At 38.2% G+C, this 27,055-nt stretch overlaps 1 protein-coding gene across 4 annotated transcripts in view; it reads left to right on the top strand.

Annotated features, from left to right (window-relative positions):
- Arhgef9 (Cdc42 guanine nucleotide exchange factor (GEF) 9) overlaps positions 1 to 27,055 on the top strand; it is a 215,438-nt gene that overhangs the window by 148,555 nt on the left and 39,828 nt on the right. For all 4 annotated transcript variants that reach the window (XM_013034313.1, XM_013034310.1, XM_013034311.1 and 1 more), the window contains 2 exons: positions 14,129 to 14,320; positions 19,157 to 19,336. In XM_013034313.1, the coding sequence (XP_012889767.1) occupies positions 14,246 to 14,320; positions 19,157 to 19,336 (255 nt within the window). In that variant the 5' untranslated portion in view covers positions 14,129 to 14,245. The remainder of the gene's footprint in view (positions 1 to 14,128; positions 14,321 to 19,156; positions 19,337 to 27,055) is intronic.

The raw sequence follows: 27,055 nt of genomic DNA, 5'->3' as shown, positions 1-27,055 counted from the left end.
TGCATTAGACATACTGTAGCATCAGTAGACAGCAGACATAAGGTGGTGGGTCCAACATCCGCTTCTTGTGCTTCAATAAACTAGTAAAATATAGCAACCAGGAATCAAAGAAAAAGACAATGTAAAGCAACAATGAGTTCCAAATCTGTACAATGAAGATCTGGTTTAAGATTCATTCTCCCAAGTGTTGACCTCCAAATGCCTATGAGGATCTCTGGTGGAAATGAGAATTTATACAGAGAAAATTTATATATGCTTAAGCTTTGTGACTAGTGAAATTCTTTCCTTTTGTCAGGCCTTGGTTTTCCCTCCTGGAAGATGGAGGAGTTGGACAGATAAATTCTAAGAACATTCCTAAATCATACTTTACAATCTTTTTTTATTTGGTGCCAGTCCTGGGGCTTGAACTCAGGGCATGGGCACTATCCCTCAGCTTTTTTGCTTGACTAGTACTCTACCACTTAAACCATAGCTCCTCTTCTGGCTTTGTGGTACTTAATTGGAGCTAAATGTCTCATAGAATTTCTTGCCTGGGCTGGCTTTGAACCACAATCCTCAAATCTTAGCCTCTCAAGTAGCTAATATTCCAGGCATGAGCCAGACACCCAGATACAATCTTTTGTATTGAGGCAAAATTAATACAATTATTCACCCATATGTATAATTTTAAAACATATAATCTAGTACATTGACAGTATTGTACAGTGGTCATTTTTATCTTCTCTAACTTACATAACTTTTATCATCCCAAGAATAGATTCCATACTCATTAGCTGTCAATCCATTATTTCTTCCTCCATGATCCTGGAGGATACAACTTAACAGGATGAAGTAAGAAGATAGGTAAAGGTTATGGTCAGCAAGAAGCATATGAGTTGAATATCCATAGGAAAGTACCTCATCATATACAGAAAAATACCAAAGGCACAGACTAGGATATGGTTCAAATGATAGAGGGCCAGCCTAGCACACAAGAGACCCTGAGTTCATACTTCCAGTAATACCGAAAATACAAAACCAAAAAGCAGCCAGGTACTGGGTACCTCACACCTAGCTACTACAATCCTAGCTACTCAGAAGGCTGTGACCTAGAGGATGATGGTTTGAAGTCAAGCAGGGCAGAAAAGTGGTTGAGACTCCATCTCCAAAATAATGAGCAAAAAACCTGGGCTGGAGGCATGGCTTAAGTAGTAGAGCACCACCTAAGAGCAAGCAAACTGAGAGTGTGCGGCTAAGTTCAAGTTCTAATGATGGGACACATGCACACACACAACAAATGTTTTAAGGGATCCTTGATTCTGGAACTAGCCAAGTTTGACATGCTTGTAGAGTTCTGCAGGATTGAAGAATAAGACTTACCTACGCTAATGGATGGCATAGCATAGGTGAGATCTGCTAAGTTGTTGGTATTTTCTGTGTTGTCCCCTTTTGGATATAGATCCATGAGGACCCGAGGAAAATGGTCCTCTCTAGCTAGGGAAGGGTTTTAGAAAGTACTTGGGTAAATGCTCTCTTAATTTCATGAAATCCCTCACACCCCCACTGTCTCCTCCTTCACAGTCAGGCTCTAAAGACACATACCAACTACTGCCAAAGGGAGACTTACAGCTGGACTGGGGAAGGTTTTTGGTTGTTTTGGTTTGTTTTGGGTTTGGTTTTTTTGTTCATAATAAGGCTTCCTAAGGTGAAAGCTTAAGGTGTAGCTCTGAAACTAGTACTTTTCCAGGTCATCACACTGATGTGCTTTTATGTTTTGTTTTATTTCTTTCTTTTCTGAATGCCTGTCAGATAAATGCAAGCTTTTGGGAAGATGACTAAGTCAGGTCAGGTTGATTTCCAGCATCTTCCCTTACTGTGGTTTTCATCATGAAATCAGGCACAGCAAGGCTTTGTACTTCCATATTTAGGCAGATTAAATAGAAGCTCTCTCTTTCTTTTAGCTCAAACAAAAAGAAAATCAAAGGAAATGTAGAAGAATTGAACATAAATAGGTCCTATCAAAACACTCCTTTTGTGGCTACTTTACTAGTAAACTCAAGTCTATCAAGGTCTAGTCAGGATAGGCCCATGAAAACGAATGAAAGGATAAAACTTAGAGGTAGGGTAGAACTCAGTTGATCTTAAAGACACTTAGTTTTCTTGACTTTTAGAGGAAACTATGCCATTGGGGAAAGGTTTCTCTACACACCAACCTACTCCAGTTTGGCTGTCTTACCTTAGAGTTATGTCATGGAACAAAAGACATGTTCATCCCTAGCCCAAGCAAGTAAATCTCCTTCTGGTGTGAGGGTATGTATGTTTATACAAAGTCTTAATTGAACGACATGACATTTGTCTTTTTAGCTTTTGTTCCCAGTTTTGTGTGTTTGTTCTGGTACTAGGGGCTTGAACTCAGGGCCTGAATACAGTCTCTTAACTTTTTCCCTCAAGCCTGGTGGTCTACCACTTGAACCACATCTCCACTTCAGGCTTTTCACTGTTTAGTTGGAGGTAAGAGTCTCATGGGCTTTTCTGCCAGAGCTAGCTTTGAGCCATAGGATCTCAGATCTCAGCCTCCCAGGTAAATAAGATTATAGGTCCAATGCCTGGCCAGACATGACATTTATAACATGAGAAATTTGGTGACATTACAATAATAATTACAAATTTATTTTCTAAAACATTTCCCTGACTAGAGAGAGAACATATTTTTCTCAGATGTTGCCTCATGATTCTAGGACAGCTGGCATCAATTTAAAGGATTATAACAAGAAAAGCTAATACTTGACTCAGTGTCTTGAATATTTTATTTGTACTAAGAGTTTTAATATATTACTTTATTTGATCTTCACAACCTATGAAGTAGATTGATATTATTCTATTTTATAGATTGGGGGAAAAAGATGAGAAAAGTTAATTAACTTATACTGTTACTTACTAATGCATTAGTAGAGACAATATTTATAGTCAGGCGCTCAATCTGCACTATTACCTCTGTCATAGACTTGTCTAAAATTTTGGTCTTGCTTTAGTCACTGTGAGGCATCCCCATCTCTGGCCTTCACTTTCTCGCCTGGGAAATGGGACTAATAAGGCTTACTTTGCCTGCTGTATTATTTTCATGACCACAGAATCTAAGATATTCCAGGCACTGATGGATCATGTCTATTCATAGTCCTTGGATCCATTGATTCTGGGCCTATTGTAAGGCAAACATCATAGTGGTGAGAGCACGTGGACAGAGTCTGTTCACTTTATGGTAGCCATAAATGAGAAAAGAAAGGGACCAGGATACCTGGTGTAATGTTCAAAGACCCTTCCCCAATGACTTGCTACCTCCCACTAGGTCCCACTTCACTAAATTTCCACCTCCTCTCCAAATAGTGTCACCTTCTGGGGGCCAGACATTCAACACATGAGCCTAGGGGGAACATTTTGTGTTGAAATCATAACACCTGCCTAGCAGGATTGCTTAGAAGCCCAGGTAAGAGCATTTGTGGAAAGTTACTGTTCTGGAAGTAGGTTTTTAGGAAAGCTAGGAACAAAATATGAATGGTAGAAAAGACTAGGAAAAGCTTTCTTGGGGAGAGACTATAGTTTACACATTAGAGGGTACAGGAATGTGGTGGTAGGAATAGATAGGCTATGTTGGAATAAATAGAATATGTGGCCTGGCTGAAGTCATGAGTATGTATTAGAGTACAGTGGAACTCAATGGGCCAGGCCTAGTCTGATTTGTCCATGGAGAGCAATGAATTGCAGGACATTCTCACATGTCTTTCCTTTTTTGAAATCAGTTATTTATTTATTTATTTTTGCTGAACTGTAGTTTGAGCAGCATGCTTGCAGACCTCATGCTTGCTAGGCAAGCACTCTACCAATTGAGCCCACCCCTCCAGTCCTTTCATATTGTTTATTTTTCAGATAGGGCCTGGTACTTTTGACTGTGACTGGCCTAAGAATGAAATCTCCTTACCTCTGTCTCCCATATAACTGGTCCACAACATCATGCCTGGTTTGTTTTTGAGACAGAATCTCACTCCTCTCCCTGAGGCTGGCACCAAATTATGGTTCTTCTGTATCTGCCTCCTGAATAGCTGTGTATGAGTCAATGTGCCCAATCTTGTCTTTCCTTTCCCTTTCCTCCCCCCAATCTTTCTCTTTTGTCAGTTGCATAACCAAAACCTTCCTTGTTGTGGTTGAAGCTCAGTATTTCTCATTATGTCCATGCTAGAAAGGGAGAACAATTTGTTAGCAGCATTCTTATGATGATCTTTTGTGTAATTAGTGACAGTTATTAAATCTTTTTCCCTTGAGGAGTGGTTTTCTGTGCTTAACTGTGTATACCATGATGATTGGTTTTGTGCCAGGTAAAAATGCCTTATCCTCTTAGAAACTGGATTTTGAGCATTGCAATAGGAAATAGGTCTGTGTGTGTGTGTGTGTGTGTGTGTGTGTGTGTGTGTGTGTAAGAGAGAGAGAGAGAGAGAGATTAGACAAGAGACAGAGAGACAGAGACAGAGCTGTATCTTGCATCAGCTGAATTCCTTTCATTCTCCAATTTCTACCTGTGCATCCCCACACTTGTGCTGGTGAGTCACTGGTGGCAGAGAAAGGCATTTTGGTGACCTTTCTTACAGGAAGAGTTTGTGTTCCCTCTAATCCCACTGCCTTATCTGTGTTTTGTCCTTTTTCAACATTAATCAAGATTTTTAGCTAGTGCCTTAATCTACACAGTAGCAGAGCAGAAGGCTCTGCTTATGGTTAGAATTATGGGAAAAGAAGGTCTATGTTGGGAGACAGGGACCTTCTTTGTTCACACAGTTAGACTAAGCAAATGCTGGTAGAGGATGTTTTCAGAGGAATTTATACATTGATTGGGGAACAGAGGTTGGTTTAAACTAGACATTCTTCCATTTCCTTGTATAATTCTTATTCTCCAGTTCTGAGATTCTATAATTTAATGTGACTGGCAATAGCTCTGCACTTTATCAGGATGGCCTACTATTTACTCTCTTCTGGCTGGCTAGATCTGGCCTATGAAAGTGCTGAGGTGAGATTTAGACAATATTTCCAACACATTCCCTTCTCTGAAACATTACACTACTAGATCCAGGAGTAAATTAACTTTCTAAGATACTGCTCAAGCCTTTATTGAACTCATCAGAAAGCTAACTTTGTTAGTTGGCCTTTCATCACTGTGATGAAACACCTGAGGGAAATAATTTAAAAGGAGGAAAAGTTTATTTTAGTTCATGGTTATAGAGGTTTTACTTCATAACTGGCTGTTTCCATTGCTTTTAAGACTGTGGTAGGACAGAAAATCACGGTGTTAGAAACATGGGGCATAAAAGACTTGTTCACTTTATGGTGGCAAGGAGGGAACGCGTGTGAGATCAAGAGGGAGATAGAGGAAGAGAAGTGAAAGAAGGTATAGCCCACAGGAATGTTCCCATGAACCTACTCCTTCAGCCAGATCACATCTCTTAAGTTTCCATCCCCAATTAATCCATTGATTGATTACTCCACTGATGAGGTCAGACTCTTCATGATATAATCACTTTCCAGACATGGATCCATCTCTGAGCATTGCTGTACTGGGGACTAAGCCTTTAATAACACATGAGTCTTGGGAGGGGAATTTATACTTCAGAACCAAACTATAACTCTACTACATGCATGTTATATCACCTCTTCTTTAGAATTAGGGCTACTAGAGATGTTAAAAACCTGTTCACTAGGGGCTAAGTAAACATTAGTATGACTCATGGGACGGTGATGATCAACTGGAGAAAGCATAAATGCATAGGTTTTTTCTGTGCAAAAATTTCATGACCTTGATTTCCTCAAGAGATGAGGAGTATGGGCACAATGGGAGTAATCAAAGGGGACAATTTTACTTACATAGAGAGTTTTAGCTATTTTTATAGAGATGTAGTTCACATATTATAAAATTTACCATTTAAAAAATGAGTTTACAGCCAGATGCCTGTGGCTCATGCCTATATCTGGAGGCTGAAATCTAAAGACTGCAGTTTGAAGCAGCTCAGGCAGGAAGTATATGAGACTGTTATCTCCAATTATCCATTAAAAAGCTGGAAGTAGCGGGTGCTGGTGGCTCATGTCTGTAACCCTAGCTACTCAGAGGCTGAGATCTAAGGATTATGATTCAAAGCCAGCCCGGGGAAGAAAACTGGAAGTGGCGCTGTGGCTCAAGTGGTAGAGCACTAGCTTTGAGCTGAAGAGCTGAGGAACAGCGCCCAGACCCAGAGTTCAAGCCCCATGACTGACAAAAACAAGCTGAAAGTAGAATTGTGGGTCAAGTGGTAAAGCTCCAACCTTGAGCAAAAAAGCTGAGTGTCAGTGCCCAGGCCCCAGTTCAAGCTCCAGTAGTGGCAAACACACACACACACACACACACACACACACACACACACACACACACAAAGTACAGTTTATTGGATTTAGTACATTTATAAAGTAGTACAACCACCAGCCCTCTCTGATCCCAGAATATTTTATTTGAATTTGAACCATTTTATATTAAAGCTTTAGTGAAGTGAGAAGAAACCCAGATTTATTTTTTAAACTCTGTTTTATTTATCAATTATTCAATAAGTTGACTAAGATATATTTTCTGTACATCTTTATGGAGTATATTATAGTAATTCAACACACACATATACAATGTAATAATCATACCACCATAATAAGCATTTTTATCTCTTGAAACATTTTTGTGTTAGGAATTTCATTCTTTTATACTCATGAAGAAATATGTTAAAGTGTTTTAACCTGTAGTTATCCTACTGTGTTAAAGAAGAGTCAAGTGAAACCAGGCACCCATGATTCATGCCTGTGATCCTAGCTACTTAGGAGGCTGAAATCAGAGGATCATAGGTTTAAGCTAGCCCAGACAAGAAAGCTGTGAGATTCTATAATTAACAACAAAAAAGCCAGAAGCAGAGGTGTAACTCAAATGGCAGAATGCCAGCTTTGAGCAAAAAAAAAAAAAAGCTAAGGGACATTGTCCAGGCCCTGAGTTCAAGCCACGGTACTGGCACAAAACCAAAAAAAAGAGCTGTCTAGTCTTATGCTCTAACTTCATATTGGTGACCTTATTGAACTTTTTCACACACTCCTTTCTTCATTCCCTTACCAGGCTCTGGTCACCACTCTTTGGTTCCATTCTTTTATAGGAGTGCCTTATTAGTTTCAACCAATGAGTAAAAGTATGCATTGTCTTTCTGTTCTCCTCCTATTCTATCCATGATGATATAAATGACAGGACATACTTATTTTGTGTTTGAATAATATTCAGTTTTTTATATACTGTACCTTTATCCATTTATCCACTGAAGGACATGTTGTTTCCCATATTTTAGCTACCATGAATACTGCTGCCATACATATGGGAGTGCAATTAGCTTTTTGTTATAATGATTTAATTTCCTTTCAATATGTATTTAGAGAACATTACACAAGTCAGGTAATGAGTACATTTCTTTTTGGACAGTCGCCCCTTCCCTTGCTTTTTCCCAATTTTTCTTTCCTGTCCTCACCCACAAGTTGTATAACTTATTTTCCACGTAGTGTCTAGTGAGTACCAATGGAGAGAACATTTTATTTTTTTAATGTTGATTAAAATGAATGTATTGCTGGTATATATTGTGATATGCATGCTTGCACACAATGGAATAATTAAATTAACATATGCATTTGTACCTCAGAGACCTTTTTATTCTAAGAACATTTAAAATTTATTCTCAACAATTTTGTATGTAAAATAAGTTATTATTAACTGTAGTCCCAATATACTGTACAATAAATCTCTAGAATGTATTCTTCTTGTCTAATTTAAGCCTTGTGCCCTTTGATCAAAATTTCTCCATTCTTCCCAAAGCCATTAATCTGATCCTTTTTTTAGCTGTATGGATATGTCTATTTTAGATATTTTATATGAATGGAGTCCTGGTACTAAAGTTTTGAACTTAAGATCTCTTGCTTGCTAGGCTGGTGTACTGCTACTTGAGCCACTTTTATAACCTTGCTTTTTGCTAGTTATCTTAGAGATGCAACGTAATGAACTTTTTTGCTTTGGTTGGCCTCTTACTGTGATCTTCTATATCTGAGTAGCCAGTATTACCTGTACAAATTATCATTGCCTGGTATGAACACCTTTATGTGTCTGGCTTCTTTTATTTGTATACAGGGTTTTTTTTGGGGGGGGGTCCGGTCGTGAGGCCTGAACTCTGAGCCTGGGCGCTGTCCCTCAGCTCTTCAGCTCAAGGCTAACACTCTACCACTTGAGCCACAACGCCACTTCTGGCTTTTTTCTTTTTGCTTATGTGGTGCTGAGTAATCAAACCCAGGGCCTCAGGCATGCAAGGCAAGCGCTCTACCACTGAGCCACCTTCCCAGCCCTTATGCAGTTTTTGAGACTGGTCTGTGTTAGTTTTCATTCTTTTGTGTCACTGAATAGTATTCTGTTACATAGACAAATCACATATTGGTTTATCTATATCAATTGGTAAATATTTGGATTGCTTCAGCTTTTTTACTTTATGAATACTGATGCTGCAAACATTCATACTTTTTTGGGTAAATCTAAGCTTTCAGTTCTCTTGAATATGTATGTAGGAGGTCTATACTTCTACTGTTTTGGAGGAGCTCATGAAAAATTAATTTTAATTCTGCTTTAAATATTTGAAAGAATTCCCCAGTGAAACCACTTGACCCTATTTTCACCCACATGTAGGAAGTTTCTGAAGAGTCATTCAATGTCTTTATTTGTTATTGTCCTAGTCAGATTTTCTATTTCTTCTGTACTTTGTGTCTCTCTAGAAATCTGTCAATTTTGTCATTTTATTTAATAACAACATACAGTTGTTCATAGTATTCTCTTTGATTCATTGTTTCTGTAAGATTGATGTGATATTTTTCTCTCTTCATTGTTTTGTAATAATTTTGAGTCTTCTTCCTTTTTTCTATTTTAGCTTTTTTACAAGGCAAGTATATTCCTGTACCAACTATATAATTTAAAAAGCAGAAAAGTATTTCCTGGCACTGGTGGCTTATGCCTGTAATCCTAGGTACTCAGAAGACTGAGATCTGAGGATCGAGGTTCAAAGCCATCCTGGGCAAGAAAGTCTGTGAGACTCTTATCTACCAGAAAACCAGAAGTAGAACTGTAGCGCAAGTGGTAGAGCACTAGGCCTGAACTAAAGAACTCAGGGACTGCACCCAGGCCCCAAATTCAAGCCCCATGACCCTCCCCACAAAACCTCCAGAAAAGTAGAAGACATAAATAAATAGGCATATCAAAGATATAAGGATGTTGCTAATTCCATAAAATTCTCTGTGAGCATCCATTTCTTCACCAGGAAGTTGAGAGGTTGAGTCATTATTGCTGAAATAGTTGAAAACCTGGACTGTTTCTATGTCCTAGTATAGGTTTACAGGACATAAGTGGGAAGAGTTTGATATTAATGAATAAAGGAGAGAGTTTAATATTCTTGAAGAGAGTAGTGTGAGATAAGAGTGAATATACAGATGCAAGAGTAGAGTCAGATTATGATTATGTTTAAATGTCAAGATGAAGGATTTGGGGTCTCCTCTTTGGGGCCCTTTTCTGAATGTAGTCTCCCTACTTTTTCAGCTTTCTTTTACTTTCAAATAAACTTGCTGTTTCTGTTTTTAAAAATATATGAGGGGTTGAACTTGCTTTATAATCAATGGGAAGCTACTGAAGATTTTAGATTATGAGAGTAGCCAAACAAAGTGATAGAACCAAGCACTGGTTGCTCACACCTGTAATCTACTCAAGAGGCTGAGATATGAAGATTGTGGTTCCAAGTCAGCCTGCATGGGAAACCAACTAACCAGCTAAAACCAGTAGTAGAGCTGTGGCTTAAGTGGTAGAGCATCAGCCTTGAGCGAAAAAAGCTAAGGGACAGCAAGCAGGCCCTGAGATCAAACCTCGGTATGGGTATACACAAAAAAACAAAGTGATAGCTAGAGAAACCAGTCTGATAGTGAGATATGAGTGGTAATGGGGCTGAGAGAATACTCAGGATCTTGGCTGCGTATAAAGAAATTAAAGAAATGACAGTGGGAATGGAAAAGGGAAAGATGATGACCATAGATTGTCTCTAATTTAGAAATCCCTTTCTGATTCTAAGGGAAGATGGAAGAATCCATTGTCTGGCTATGTCTCTCTCAGAGTTAATAGACACAGAATAGGACTAATGTACTATATTGACTCAGCCTTGCTTCAAAGCTCAATGAACTGTAAGGAAAACAGCCTTTCAGTACACTTAAAAGGCTTCCAGGAAACTCTTCCAACATGGCAAGATTCTGAGTATAGTCCATCTTCTCACTTGTCACCCAAAAGCCTATGCAAACTAATTATAATCTCAATAAATAAGACAGTGGAAAGCTACATGTTAGCCCAACAGTTCATTGAAAAGGTTTGTTATGGCATTATGGGATGAAATTGTATCCAGTGAAGAAAGCTGAACTCATGGGCTGACCTGTGTCATTGCAGTCTGACATGATGGTAGACTAAGGCCTTTATCTGCAAACAACAGAGAAGTTTTCAAGAGGAAGATTCTTAGGGGCTAGACTAGAAAATCAAAGCAATGTGGATACAACCATATTAAATGATGGTTATCAAAATGATCTCCAAGAAATGAAAACAAGAGGTTTTTTATTGTACTGTTGTGCAGTTATTTCTTTTTTTCTTTCTTTCCTTTGGTCACTGCTTTTGATTTCTGTACCATTTGTCTTGTATGTAAGATAAACTCTGATTTAGGGAAGGGAAAGGGAAGCATAGAATAGTGGGACAAAGGGTGAACCAATTCAGTAGTAATGAACTTTACAACTTGGTGGGAGGGGGAGTCTCAGGTTGGGGGGAGTAGAAGAAAACGAGGGAGGGATAACACTGTTCAAGAAGAAATGTACTGCCAGGTGCTGATGGCTCACACCTGTAATCCTAGCTGTTCAGGAGGCTGAGATCTGAGGATCGCCTTTCAAAGCCAGCTCAGGCGGGAAAGTCTGTGAGACTAATCTCCAATAAACCATTAGAAAACTAGAAGTGTTGCTGTGGCTCAAGTGGTAGAACACCAGCCTTGAGCTGAAGAGCTCAGGGACAGTACCCAGGCCCAGAGTTCAAGCCCCACGACTGACAAAAAAAAGAAAGGAAAAAAGAAATGTACTCATTACCTGAGTTAATGTAACTGTAACCTCTATAGTCACTTTTACAATAAAATTTAAATTTAAAAAATCATTTAATCAGACCCAGAGAATCTTTTCTGAAACTCTGATATCAAGAGTGCAATAATTTGAGCCTTACATGCCACCTTTTTATAAGCTGAGAATACTATCTCTCCAATATCAGATTCACAAAAGTCAATGATTTCCGCTTTATTTGTTATACCCCAAGCATATGGTATACAATATTTGACGTAGATTTAATAAATGATTGCATAAATCTTCTAGTAGTTCTTCTAGATTAGAATCTTCTAGTAATTCTTTTAGATCTTAACCTAAGGAATGAAGTTCTAGGTTTTTTTTCAGTCCAGTAAAGTTGCCTTTTTTTTCTTCTTTTTTTTTTTCTGGTCAGTCATAGGGCTTGGGCGCTGTCCCTGCGCTCTTCAGCTCAAAGCTAGCGCTCTAGCACTTGAGCTGCAGCGCCACTTCTGGTTTTCTAGTGATTTACTGGAGATAAGAGTCTCACGGACTTTCCTGCCTGGGCTGGCTTTGAACCATGATCCTCAGATTTCAGCCTCCTGAGTAGCTAGGATTCCAGGTGTGAGCCACCGGTACCCAGCTAAAGTTGCCTTTTAAGAAGCCCTTTATTACTCCATTGCAACCCTATCCAGACCTTTAGTTCTGGCCAGGTATGTTCCTACCAAATTCTGTGTAAGGAATCTACTTCTACTTGGGATTTAATTGTGCTTCTCTCTTCTCACCATTATGTGAAACTACAGTGCCATGGAATATGGTCTGAATGGAAATCTGGTTCTGCTCCCACCCTCATATCTTGTATTCCTTCCCATTGGAACTGTTCCAAATATTTATCTTATTCCAGCCGTCCTAAAGCCAACATTTGGACTTGATTTAACCACCTGGAATAAAAGAATGATTCTTACCTCTTAAAGACCTTCCTTGAGTACACGTTTCATAGCAGAGTTATCCTGCTGTATGAGAAACAGGAAAAGCTAATAGATCAATAGAGAATGAGATATTCATTATTAAAAATAGCAACATTGCTGGGCACCAGTGACTCACAACTATAACCCTAGCTACTCAGGAGGTTGAGATCTGAGGATCATGGTTCAATGAAGCCAGCCTGGGCAGGAAAGTCTTTATGAGACTCTTACCTCCAATAAAGAAAGAAAGCTAGAAGTGGAGGTGTGACAAAGTGCCAACTTTGACTGGAAAGCTAAGGGGCAGTGCTCAGGCCCTTAGTTGAAGCCCAAGTGCCAGCAAAACAAAAAACAGCGTCATATATATGAGATGTTTGCTTCAAATGCTTTAAAATCAATTTTTTGAACATGCCCATTCCTGTGGATAATTATCCCTCATATTTCCTCTTACTTGTATTAGAGGACTGGATCAACGCATAAACAAAGCTGATCTCTTGGAACATATTTCATATAGGACATTCACAGAGAATAATAGGTTCTATACAGAGATGAATTTTGTCCACTTAACTAAAGGCCTTGGCCTGTAGTAGGCAATTAGTATATGCTGGTGACATCTTTAGGCTCCTTGTGTATTAAAGATACCCATCACCCCCTACAAGGAAAGTGAGATGAGAAATCACAGAACTGAGAAATAAGTAACTGTTCTGTAATTCCATCTCAAAGCTTCTGCCATCCTAAACCCATTCACCAACCAGCTATTCTAATGTGAGAAGTGAGGATCAATCTAAATATGTTTTTTCTCAACTTCTTGAGTTGGGGATGTGGACAGAGCTAAGAGGAAATATGGAGAGTGGATTAAAGCTGTTCAGAAAGCTTATAGCTAATTATCCCCTTCTATTTCACCCTGCCTCCATAGACCTCTTTTTAAAGACCTGGTGAAATGATCCTGCACTTGAATCTTGCATATTTCACCCAGCTCCCCAAAAGAAGATTTTTTTCCATTTTCCTTTGAGTTCATAATTTGGAAGTCTCAATTACCAGCTGTATCCATTTTAATAATTCTATTAACTCCCAACCCATTTTTGGTCCAAGCCTTTCTTCTTTTTTTCCTATCTCTTCAAAGGCACAAATGAATTGGCACCGTTCTTTAAGAGCGTAGTCTCTAAAGGGAACCTGCCTGATTCTGATCCCTGCTTTTCCACTTCCTCACTGTGATTGGGCACACATTCTTTAATTTCTCCAAATCTGTTTAGTTTACTGTGAAATGGTGGTAACAATTGGACCTCTGTATGCCAAGCTCTTAGCATATACAGTGTATCGTAAGGGTGTAATCAGTACTGATTGTTATTATGTGAGAGGGAGATAATGTACCATTGTTACTCCAACCTTGTGAAGTAGAACTCTTTGTGTATCCTATAAATTTTGCTATCAAATTTTGACTATGATGTGTATATCCTTTGGTGGAAATCAACACCAAAACCTCTGTGTTTGAGATGCCTATTCTACTATCCAACTGTGGTCTCCATATTTGTAGGCACTTAAATGCAGTTTTTTGACAATAATCCATCTATGATATTTAGAATGTAGAGCTTATCCTCCCCACCCACTTTTTTGATCCATTCCTGCTACCTAGATGTGTGTCAGCATGAATAACTTCTGCTAGCCATTAGTTTTCTTTTTTCTGGAGATCTTTTTAACCAAGAAGCCTCTCAGAGATGATTTAGTCATGCCTCATGTCTTCTATTTCACAGATACGTCATCAGTGACCTAGAGAGAAGTAGATCCATATCCATGCTTAGGGTCAAGAAGTCATCCTAAAGACAGAATTCTATTAATTCTCAACCCACTTTATCCCAAGCCCTTTTCTTCTTTTTCTCTGTTTCCTAGAGGAATTAGTGGGACTCTGTTTAAAGGTTCTCTGAATACTGGAAAGTTAATTTATCTTCTTTCGACTTCACAAGGAAATTAACCAATTGTATTTTTTCTGCTTGTATCTACAGCTCTGGGTGAACCAAGAGGATGGGGTGGAAGAAGGGCCCAGTGATGTGCAGAATGGGCATCTGGACCCCAACTCAGACTGCCTCTGTCTGGGCCGGCCACTACAGAACCGGGACCAGATGCGGGCCAATGTCATCAATGAAATCATGAGCACTGAGCGTCACTACATCAAGCACCTCAAGGACATCTGTGAGGTAGCCATGGTGGTACAAGTGGTGGGATAGAGGGTATTTTCATGAAAATCTGACAATCCTCATGGGCCTGCCTATGCTAGTCCCAAGATACTGGAAAGATAATTTGTTAGTGGAGTCTTTGGATCATTAGTAGGAAAATTGCCCATAAGAAAAGGTCTTTGTGAAAGGAAAGTATACACGTTAGGCACTACTGGATGAATAGGGAAGACTGAAGCATTAAGAATGTGCAGGTTCTGTACTAGGTGATAAGTTCCATTGGGTTTAATCAACCAGTAAGATGGAGGTGTTAAAGGAGTAGTTAATAGGTCTGAGAAGTCATTGTTTAAGAAGGCAGAGATGGATAATGGATTTTAAACCATTGCTATGTTGAAGAGAATTGGGGTATTGGGGTGTGTTGGGAATCAGGTAGGATCCTTAAGTTTAATGAGGACAGGAGTATGGTGTCAAGCAATAGTAGGTGTGGAAGTGTCCCAGATAAGAGGATTAACAAGATCTCGAGGAGGACGAGGGGTCCTTTTGGGGGACCATGATCATCTCACAGTGGTATGCCAATATTATATTAAGCGGACCCATAGTCAAAGGAAGGGGCTATTTCTCCCAGGTGGACCTAACAAAGACAAGGGCTTTTTTCTGAAGCTGTTTGAACTCAATGGAATAAAATTGACAAAGAGTATTTTACTGAGCAGTAAGAGAAAAACAAATGAAAAATGGAAAAAAGAACATTTTAAAGGATAGAAACACATACACACCACACACACACACACACACACACACACACGTTTTTTTGTTTGACCCAGGGAATTGTTTTTGAATCTTTTTGTCTCTTCCTTTCCAGAGAACAGATCAGGTTCTACTTTCTGTCCCCCAATATGGGGTTTATTTTGCAATCAGTAGTGATGATGGGTAAATACTGTATTGGAGAGGGGAGACAGACATTTCATCATTGCTGAAAGTTCTATTGGACAACATTACTCTAAAGAAACAAAAACTTCAAAATATGGTAGAGCTACAATAATGAAACATTGATAAAGTCAGATCTAAATGTTATTTAGAATTCATTTGCATGACATGTCTTAAACACTAGGGCTTTTGAGAAGATTTTTGAGAACATTAGAGATTTTGAGAAGACATGGGACTTTTCCCCCTTCTTTAATGATATCTCCCTCAAGAAAGTCTTGTTGGAGCTGTTTTTATTTATACTCTCTGGAAAATACCTTTTCTCACTCATAGACATGAAAACAATCAAAACATAGCATTAGAGAATATTTTAAAGGGGCTGGGAATGTGGCTTAGTGGTAGAGTGCTTGCCTTACATGCATGAGGCCCTGGGTTTGATTCCTCAGTACCGCATAAGCAGAAAAAGCCAGAAGTGGCGTTATAGCTCAAGTGGTAGAGTGCTTGCCTTGAGCTGAAGAGCTGCGGGACAGTGCCCAGGCCCAGAGTTCAGGCCCCACAACTGACAAAAAAAGAAAGAGAATATTTTAAAATAGAAACAAAATCAACCAATGCACCAGTGGCTTACACCTATAATCCCAGTTTCACAGGAGACTGAGATCTGAGGATCCCAGTTTGAAGCCAGCCCACCTCCCACGGCAGAAAGCCCACAAGACATTTATCTCCAACTAAGCATCAGAAAGCCAGAAGTACAACTGATGTTCAAGTGGTTGCGTGCCAGCTCTGAGTAAAAAAATTCCTAAGAGACAATGCCCAGGCCCTGAGTTTAAGCTCCAGTACTGGCACAAAAAAAATATCATCAAATATATTAATACCATCCACCAAATACAATAGAATTGTTTGTGCTTTTGCGTAACTTTAAATCTGTTCTTTCTGTACACATGCATATATGACAAATACATACATATATGACACATGTATATACATAATTTAAAAAGTTATAATCATAGTGATATATTTACTATTTATATTCTGCTTTTAACATTACATCATATATCCTTCCATGTTTCTACATAGTTTTATCATCATTTTAATGGCTCTGTATTATTCTGTTAAGCTAAATGTAACAATATATTTATCATCTAACATTATCTTTAAAAACACTCTAGAGTCCCACTATCTTATAGGCAATCACATTTTTCCTAATATGTGTATAAGTAAGTCACAACAGAGATAACAGAAGGAAAGTAATTTTCTTGACAATAGCAATGAGGGACACCTAGGGAATTGGGAAGCTACCCTAGCATCATTGTTCTCTATTCTCTTTTCCAGCGGCCATGTTCTTCCTTTTCATTTCTGTCATATTCCATACAAATGTTAAGCTCTAGCATCATTGCCATATTTGGGGGATTTTATGACATTTAGGATTTATGATGTTTCTTCCTAAACCTTTCCATTTGGGAGCATTGAACAAAACTGTTACTTCCTGAACTGCTTTCCCAGAGGATAAGTGAGTTATGTAGGCTGGGCTTTTCTGTCTCCCATTGTGATCACTCACCAATACCTACTGCATACCCACAAGTTACATGCTAAATGTGACATAATTACCAAGTATTGCTGGCCCTACCATACAAAGAAAAAATGGGAGCATGGGTGGGGAGCCCTGTGCCCCCTGCTTAGTGTCGAGATGATACACTTGTTGCTGTTCTTGTCCCTTTTTAGCTAAGATACTTTGAAAGGTAGTAGATAAGAGGCAGAGGCAAATGAAGGCACCCCCATCTAGAGAAAGATGAGGTCCTAAGAGAAACATATTAGACAGGGCATAGCCTATAGGAGTTAGGTGTCTTTCTAGAACTGCTTGTCAAGAAGCAGAATTTGGGGAGCTGCTTTAATAAAAGCAGCAGAGCCAAAAGTATTGTGAGAATTAGTGGGGTACTAGTAGTTTAAGCCTATAATCCTTGCTACTTAGGAGGCTGAGATCTTGAGGATCACAGTTTGAAGCCAGCCTGGGCAGGAAAGTCCTCCTTTTATTTCTAACCACCAAAAAAGCTAGAAGTAGAGCTCAAGTGGTCAAGTGAGAAAAAAAAAACCCTCAGGGACAGAGCCTAAGTCCTGAGTTAAAGCCACAGGACCAGCAAAAATTAAAAAAAAGTTATGAGAATTAGAGGGCATCTTCTTTCTGGTAAGCATTATATATGATAGAATTCAGAAAATCAGCTACTCAGGAAGCTGAGATCTGAGATTTGAAGTCAACCCCACGAGACACTTCTCTTCAATTAACTACCAAAAAGATGAAGATAGAACTTTGGCTTAAGTTGTAGAGGTCAAGTCTTGAGCTAACAATGTTAACGGACAGTGCCCAGGCCCTGAGTTCAAGCCCCAGTATCATCATCATTACACACACACACACACACACACACACACACAAAACGAATGCAGGTAATCAATCAGCCAGGTGTGGTGGCACACACCTGTAATCCTATTATTTGGTAGGAGTATCATGAGTTCAGGCAAGTCTAAGCGAAATGGTTGAGATCTTATCTCAAAACCAAAATAAAAATGAAAGGGCTGGTGGTATACCTAACATAGTAGGGTGCTTACCTAATATGCCAGCCTCTGGGTTCAATCCAAAGTACCACAAAAAAGAGAAGAGAATATAGGAAATCTTAAGCATATCATTCAATAAAGGCGGCAGCCATTAGTCAAATAGATATTGAATCAGCCACAAACTATTAACTTGCAACTGCTGAAACACTAATTACAAAGTGAGAAGATACAGGAAAGTGAGATTTGGGTAGAGAGTGATAAAGTGAATTGGAACCAGGCATGAGATTCTTCCTGAGGTATGCCAAGACAACGTAATTGGTAGCTGTGATAGGGGAGACAAAATGAGCATAGGGATAGGGCTAGATATGGTAAATCATTTAACACAGGTGTTAAGAAATTGCACTTCAATTTTAGATGAATGTAAGTGAGCATAATTCATTGTCACAAGGAACATTATTATGTACTAATGATGTCTATTAAAGCCAGTATTATCCATTAAAAATACATATCAGTAAGTTCAAAATGGAAGACTCAGTTTAAGAACCAGTTTTTATTTTTTATCTTATCAGATCAAAAATTCTTTCTTCCCTTCTCCTTTCATCAGTGACTAGCTGAATTAATTCATCTATCTATTTGTAAATGTCTCAAACACCTATGCTAGTAAAAATATCAGGCTTAGGCACTAATGGGCTTGCTTGATGAGGTCATCTAAATGATAGCCTCTGGCCAGTTACCTTAAGAAAGAGTTTAATTATATCAGTTCCTATTCCTTTATTGAAATTTTTTCTGCTCTTACCCCCATTACCAGGTCATTTCCAATTTTAATTATTTTATTGTTAGGATTGGTCTAACAAGGAATAGAACTTTAGACTGAATGGATCCAGCTAAACCAATAGCTACTAAAATGAAAATGTTGGTGTGCAGCATGCTTAAGGGAAGTACACTTTGACCTTTGAGTTTTTTTGTCATTAAAAAATGATAACAAAGGGCACCCTTTATATTCTTTTATTTTTGGGGGTCAGTCATGGGGCCTGAACTCTGGGCCTGGGCGCTGTCCCTCAGCTCTTCAGCTCAAGGCTAGCGCTCTAACACTTGAGCCACAGCACCACTTCCAGCTTTTTTTTTCTGCTTATGTGGTACTGAGGAATCAAACCTAGGGCCTCATGCATGCCAAGCAAGCACTCTACCACTGAGCCACCTTCCCAGCCCCATCCTTTATATTCTTAAAACTTACTACTAAAATAAATTCCTTTGGTAAATCTTGGGTTTCTCATATGAAAAACGGAAATGAGTTTTGCCTTTCTACTTCATGGAAGTGAAATTGGACAGTCCAGTGGTAAAGCCAGTGGGGGAGAGAGGGGACAACCTCATCATAGGATTTTCCTTTGTCTGCAGGGCTACCTGAAGCAGTGCCGAAAGAGGCGGGACATGTTCAGTGATGAGCAGCTGAAGATAATCTTTGGGAACATTGAAGACATCTACAGATTTCAGATGGGCTTTGTGAGAGACCTGGAGAAACAGTACAACAATGATGATCCCCACCTCAGTGAAATAGGACCCTGCTTCCTAGAGCACGTAAGCATCTTACCCTTTGGTGGGGGAGAGGTTCAAGTAACATTAGGAAGTAATAGAAGGAAAATACGAGCTGTATAGTTGTGTTCAGCTGCATCATTCTGCAGTAGGGGATGAATTTTTCTCAGGCCCTGATTTTGAACACTGATCTCTTAACCAAGTTATAAGGATGTAAGAAGATGCTGTAATTTGGCCTAGGATTCTCTTTTCTTTACCATTTCCCCCTCCTCTGTCTTTCCTCATAGGTAGCTTTCAGTCGGGTTTTTTATTTAGCTTCTCTTTTGTTTTTGTGTTAGGATTAGTTTCCTTAAGAACCAGTGTTCTGGTAGGAACTCAATATGTTCACTGCCTAGGGAATCCAGGAAATAAGAGTGGCCATAAACAGGTGAGGGTAGCTTGTGCCTGCAATCCTAGCTACTGGGGAGATTGAAATCTAAGGATCCTAATTTGAAGCCAGATTTTGAAGGAAAGTCCATGAGACTCTTATCTCTGATAAGTCACCAAAAAACTAGAGGTTGAGATGTGACACAAGTACTAGAGTGCCAGTCTTGACCAAAAAAGCTAAGGTCCTGAGTTCAAGCCCTAGTGACAGCATAAAAGAAAAGAAAAGCGAGGTGAACATCAGCTAGAAAGTAGGACCTTGAAAGACATTCAGGAAAGAATATTAGAGTAAAGGAATTGACAAGTATAAGGCCATAGGGTACAGGAAGAACTCTTAGGAAACAGATCAGTGAGGATTTGAGAATTGTGCCTGAGATGACTGTTAAACTTGAAATAAGTCCCTTAGTTTTCTCAGTGTTCTAGTTCTTTATCCAGAATATGAAGTTTTACTGTAATACCTTGTGATTCTCTAATCTTTTGGGTCTCAGTTGTGGACAATATAGTTATTTTGACAAGCCTTAATATAAAGTATTTGTTTTTAAAGAGGAAATATATGCAAATAATACAAAATCCATTTGACATACAAAAGTATGCAGTTAAAAGTAATCTTTCTTTGATAATTGTCTGCCTTGTTTATGGGAATTTTTTAGACTGATTGATTTGCTAGGAAGACTTAGAGGACTTGACATATACTTTACCCATGACTATGATTTATGATAATGAAATGAGTTAAAACTCAACAAAAGGAAAAGATACATAGGCAAAATCTTTTGAAAACCAGGCATAAGGTTCCAAGAGTCCTTCATTGAAGGAAGCATATATTATGCTGTCTGCCAGGGAAAATTCATTTGACTTCATGTCCCAAGTTTTATGTGGGAGTAGGGATTGATCACATAGGTAATCCTTATGTAACATATAACAAAATATCAGATTCTCAGGTGGAAAGCACATTGTATAGTCTACATTTTCAAATCCTCTTTTTTGTTTTTACTTCTGAATACAGATTAAAGTAGCCATACAACAGACAGACTGAATGATTTGCAGCATAAATATTTCTTCTACCAGATACACTAATTCATTGCTCTTAATGTTTCCCTAAATCCACAGTGCATGGGTATACTATATGACATCTGTGACAAGGATGTCATTTACTTTACATTCCAATATCTTAAAATTCATTTTCATCTAAGACTTCATCAAAAATTAGTTGTGCAAATTTAGAACCAATAGCTCATGCCTGTAATCCTAGCTACTCAGGAGGCTGAGGTCTGAGGATCACAGTTTGAAGCCAGCCAGGGCAGGAAAGTCCATGAGACTTTTATTCCAATAAACTACTTAGAAAAATCCAGAACTGGTGCTGTGGTTCAAATGGTAGAGTGCTAGCCTTGAGCTTCTGAGTTCAAGCCTCAGGACCAGCACAAAAAACAATTTGATTGTGTGCGTGTGTGCATGCGTGTGTGCATGTGTGTGTGTGTGTGTGTGTGTGTACACACACATGTACTGGTACTGGGGCTTGACCCTTAGCTTTTTCATTCAAGGTTGGTGCGTTACCACTTAAGCCAGTGCTCCACATTTGGCTTTTGGTAGTTTATTGGAGAAATGACTTTTCCTGCTGGGCCTGGCTACAAAACACAATTCTCAAGTCTCAGCCTTCTGAATAGCTATGATTACAAACTTGATCCACAGGTACCCAACTCAGAATTGGTCTTGGTCTTTCATACTTCTACTCACATTCTAGTCATGACCATTTAATTAGCCTTTTCCTATAGCTCTGAGCTGTCACAGTTGGAGGTCCAATTATGTCAGAATAGGCCTTTCGCTACCCTAGGCCACACTTCCAAATTTTTCTGGCCTCTAGCCATTACCCAGCTCCAAAGTCACTTGTCCATTTTCAGAAATGTGTGTAGTAAAAACCAATTTCTGGTACCAACTTTCTGCCATAGTCCATTTTGTATTACTGTAGCAGAATACTATAAACTGGATAATTCATTAAGAAAAAATTGTTTCTCACATTTCTAGATGCTAGGAATTATATGAGCATCTAATGAGAGCTTTCTTCCTTTGTTGTAATATGATAGAAGAAAAAACAAACACGGATGTTAATCCTTTATCCATGCAATACTTGGCAAAGAATTTCTCCCATTCTATGAATAGTCTGTTGATTCAGTTAATTGTTTCTTTTGATGTGAAAAACTTTGTAATTTTATGTACTCTTATTTGTTAATCCTTGGAAACTGGAATGCTATCCAGAAAATAATTACCTGTCTCTATCTCTGTTTCCCAAGAGTAGTTTCAAAATTTTGATCTTATATTTAGATCTTTGATCCATTTGTAGTTGATTTTTTAAGGCTTTTGTGTGTAGATAACCAGTTTTCCCAGTACCATCTGTTTAAGAAGCTGTCTTTTTTCCTGTATATGTATTTTGGCTTCTTTGTCAAAGATCAGTTGGCTGTAGCTTTGTGCTTTTATTTCTGAGTTATACTGGGCTTCATGTCTGTTTTTGTACCTGTCCATTCTATTTTTGTTACTGGGGTTCTAGAGTGTAATTTGAAGCCCAGTTCTGAGATACCTCCAGTGCCACTCGTAACTCAGAATTGCTTTTGCTATGCAGAGACTTTTATGCGTGAATTTTAGAGGTTGATTTTCCTGGTTCTAAAGAAATACAGCCTGTATTATGTTAAGATATAATCCTTCTGTTTCTAGGTGCTTCCAAGCTTTTCTTTATAAAAAAAAGTTAAATTTTGCCAGAGGATTTTCCTGCATCTATAAAGATCATCATGTGATTTTTGTCCTTTATTCTATTTATGTGCTGTACCATATTTTTAAATTTGTATATCTTGAACCATTCTTGAATCCCTGGAATGAAACCAACTTCATCATGATGCGTGATCCTTATAATGTATTGTTGAATTTGGTTTGCAAGTGTTTTTATTGAGAATTTTTGTGTCTATGTTCATTAAAGAAATTGTTCTACAATTCTCTTTTCTTGTTATGTCCTTGTCTGGTATTGGAATGAGTGTAATACTAGCTTCATAGTATGATTTTCATAGTGTTCCTTCCCTTTCTATTTCATGAAGAGTTAGAGGAGTGCTGAAATTTGTTCTTTAATGTTCTGGTAGAATGCAGTAGAAAATTTGTCAGGTTTTAGACTTGCCTTTTTGGGCAGCCTATTACAGCTTCAATCTCATTGCTTGTTATAGATCTGTTTAGGTGGTTTATATCCTCTTGGTTCGATTTTGTTAGGTCAAGTGTGTCTAGAAATGTACCCATTTCTGTTCTCCAACCTGTTGTTTCATTGATTATTTTTGTTTTTTTTTCTTGTTTAGTCTCTGATCTATTCATTTCTACCCTAATCCTTAGTATATATTTCCATCTGGTAATTTTGGTTTTGTCCAATTTTTCTTTTTCTGAGCTTGAGGTGAATCATTAGACTATTTGAGATCTCTCTCTCTCTCTCTCTCTCTTTCTCTTCTGAATGGTACTAGAGCTTAAACTCAGGGCCTGAGTACTGTCTCTTAGATTTTTTTGCTCAAGGCTTAATCTCTACAACTTGAGCCACAGCTCTACATCTGGCTTTTTGGTGGTTAACTGAATGTGAGAATCTCATAGACTTTCCTGTCTAGACTGTCTTCGAACGGGTCCTCAGATCTTAGCTTCTTGAGTTGCTAGGATTACAAACATGAATCTCCAGTATTCAGCTTGTTGTTTTTTTAATGTAGGTGCTTCTTTATACTGCCTTTGCTGTATCCCACATGTATCAGTAGGTTGTGGTCTATTTTCTAAAACTTTCTTTGTATCCTCAAATGTGATCTATTATGGAGAAGGTTCCATGGTCTGCTGAGAATAATATGTATTGTGTAGTTGCTGGATGAAATATCCCATAAATGTCTATTAAGTCCATTTGGTCTGTGGTGTCATTTAATGTTTTGTAGTTCATTTTTTCTAAAGTCTTGATTGATTTATTTGTGAGAGTGGAGTATTGAAGCTTCCCACTATCATTGTGTTGGGATCTGTCTGTGCTTTTATGTCCAGTAGGGTTTCTTTAATGTATTTGGGTGCACTGACATTTGACATACAGTTAATAACAATTGTTATGTCCTCTTGATGGAGTTTTCTGTTTAATTATATCCCATAACCTTCATTGTTTCTTCTGACTAATTTTTGTTTAAAGTCTACTATATTAAATTTGAAAATTGCTGTACAAGCTGTTTCGTCGAAAAACAAACTTTACAACTTTGGTGGGGGGGAACATCAGGTGGGGGGCAGGAGGGTATGGGAAGGGATGGGAAGGGGAAACAAAGGAGGAGGCAACAATGCTTGATAAGAAATGTACTCATTATCTTGTCCATGTAATTGTAACCCCTCTGTGCGGTATTTTCACAATAAAAAAATTTTTTTTTGAAAATTGCTATCCTGCCTGCTTTCAGGGTCCATTTGCTTAGTAGATTTTTCCCCACACTTTTATTCTAAGCCAATGTTTGTTTCTTTCAGTAGATGCATTGCTTGTAAGTAACAAATGATTGGGCCTTGCTTTTTAATCCAGCTCACCATTCTGTCCTTTGATTGCAGAATGGAGAACATTAACATTCACTGTTATTATTAAAGTTTGTGGCAATTCCTGCCATTTTTTTATTGTAATGTTTGATTCTTTCCTCGTTTTCTTATCTTACTTGGTGAGATTTATTTTCTCCCCTATTTTCATGATTATATTTATCTTCCTTTTCTCTGTATAGAATTCCTTTGAGTATTTTCTAATGTGCAGTCTTAGTGATCATAAATTGCTTTAGTTTTGAGATTATTTTTTTTGGCCATGGATCTTGAACGCTGGGCCTGGGGTTTAGTTTTGTTTATACTGAAAGGATTTTATAATGGAAGGTTTTTATTCAGCAGTCATGAATGATTTCTTTGCTAGGTAGAGTAGTCTAGATTCACAGGGTTTTTTGGTGCTTAAAATGCATCATTTTGTGCCTTCCTTGCTGTTTTGTGCCAATCATAGGGCTTAGACCCTGTACCTGAGTTTTTATTCTCGAGGCTAGCACTCTACCACTTGAACTCCACTTCCAAATTTTGGTGTTTAATTGGAGATAATACTTTCCTATTTCGGCCGGCTTTAAACAGTAATCCTCCAATCTTAGCCTACTGAATAGCCAGCATTACAGGCATGAGCCACTGGCACCTGGCTCCTCCTTGCTTTTATGGTTTCTGTTGGGAAATCTGAGGAAATTCTGATGGGTTCATTATAGGTGACTTGTAGTTCTTTCTTGCAGCTTGCCTCTTCAAGATTTATAGGTCTGCTTAGTATTTTAACTATGATATGTTTCCAGTGATCTGTTCCATGCTCGCTTGTACCTGAATGTCTATTTTTCTCTCAAGATTTTGAGACATTTCTTGTACTATTTTATCAAGTATGTTTTCTGTTCCTTTAGTTTATACTAGTCGTCTAAGACCATGATTATATTAAAAAGTGTCCCAGAGGACATGTGTTTCTTTCATATTTCCGTATTTTTCCCTATTTTTTTCACTTGCCTGTGAGAACATATACCTTTTCCTTGAGTCCTAATATGCAGTTTGATCCAATATAGAGGAATTATGCCATGGAAGTTTTTATTTATCATGCTTTTTATTTCCCATATTTCCATGTAATACTTCTTAAAGATTTCTCTGTCTTTATTGTGTATGTTTATTTATTGAATATTTTTTCTGTATCTTTATTTACTAAATTACTCTTTCATATCCTGGATTGTTTTCCTTACTTCATTTAGTTATTTATTTTCATTATTGGAGATTTTTCAGCCATTTATTTGTATCCTCTATTAATTCACTCAGCTTTTTATACATGTCTCTTATTTCATTCATCATTTGTGTAATCATGCTTTTGAATATCTTTTGTTTTTTATCCTTTCCCTATCCTGTTACTGTGGGATTGTTGATCTTTTGAGGGTTCTCATTTTTTCATATTTCTTGTATTTTTGCTTTGAATCTGATGCAAACTCATTGGTTGGAAATTTTAATCACCTACAATTTTTCAGAAAGTGTTTTCGGTGTTTACAAAAGCCTGTATAGTGAAAGTAGCACAAAATAAGGGTTTTTTTTTCCCTCAGGACTGTGGGACAGCTCAGTATCCAAACTTTCCCATGTGTTCAAGATACCAACCAGTGCTGGTCTCCCAGCACCTCTCTTATAGAAAAGAATTGGTTGGAGTCTCTTACATATTTATTTTTTAGTTTGAGAGTTGTCCATTTTGTGCTGTTTCTACATTTGAAGCTTCTCTTCTTTTTGTACTGATTATCTATTTGTGTGTTAACAGGTCTTAGCTATAGATATCCACATCCACATGACTGCAGGGGCCATCTGGGGGTACAATCACGACGATGATAGTATTGTTGGGGCACAAGGCTGGGTGCTTATGTATACATACGTTATGGGAACTGGGGCTATCAATGTGATCTAACTTAACCTTGGTTGCACACGTAAATGAAGCTGGAACCTGCAGTGGTGGCCTAGAGGCTGCTGCATATACATACATACATGGTATGGGTCAGAGGGTCAAGAAAGCTGTACTCTCAGATGATTTAAGAAAGAAGTGAGGGGTAATTTATCCAATAAGAGTATGAGTAGTCTCAATGTTTTGATTTGCATTTCTTTTATGGCTAGAGAGGTTGAGCATTTCTTCATGTGTGTATTGGCCATCCTTCTTTCCTCTTCAGAGAAGTTTCTCTGTAAGTCTTTAGCCCACTTATTTATTGGGCAGTTGTTTCTTTGAGGATTTGTTGTTGGGGGATTTAATTTTTTGAGTTCCAGGTATATTTTAGATATGAGACCCTTGTCCATTGTATGGCTAGTGAAGATCTTCTCCCAATCCGTAGGCTTTCTATTGATCTTGCTAGCTATGTCCTTTGCTATGCAGAAGCTCTGCAATTTCATGCAATCTCATTTGTCTAACCTTTTTTTGATTTGTTGTGTTTCTGAGTCTCTTTTAAGAAAATTTCAGCCTGTGCCAAGGAGACATAAGGTTTCTCCTATTCTGTCCTGTAATGTTTTCAGAGTGTCTGCTTTGAGTCTGAGGTCTTTGATCCATTTGGAGTTGATTCTGGTGCAGGGTGATATATAAGGATCTAGTTTTAGTTTTCTACAAGTAATTAACCAATTTTGCTAGCACCATTTACTGAAGAGGCTGTCTTTCTTCCATTCTATTTTTTAGCTCCGTTACTGAAGATTAGATGCCTATAGGTCTGTGGGTTCATTTGTGGGTTTTCAATTCTATTCCATTGGTCCTGAGGTCTGTTCTTGTGCCAGTACCAAACTGTTTTGATTACTATGGCACCTCACCCCAGTTAGAAT

This window comes from Dipodomys ordii, unplaced genomic scaffold (genome assembly GCF_000151885.1).
Source record: "Dipodomys ordii isolate 6190 unplaced genomic scaffold, Dord_2.0 Scaffold187, whole genome shotgun sequence".
Taxonomy (NCBI): domain Eukaryota; kingdom Metazoa; phylum Chordata; class Mammalia; order Rodentia; family Heteromyidae; genus Dipodomys; species Dipodomys ordii.
Note: the sequence above shows the minus strand (reverse complement) of the source record. Positions and strands in the feature narration are given on the sequence as shown.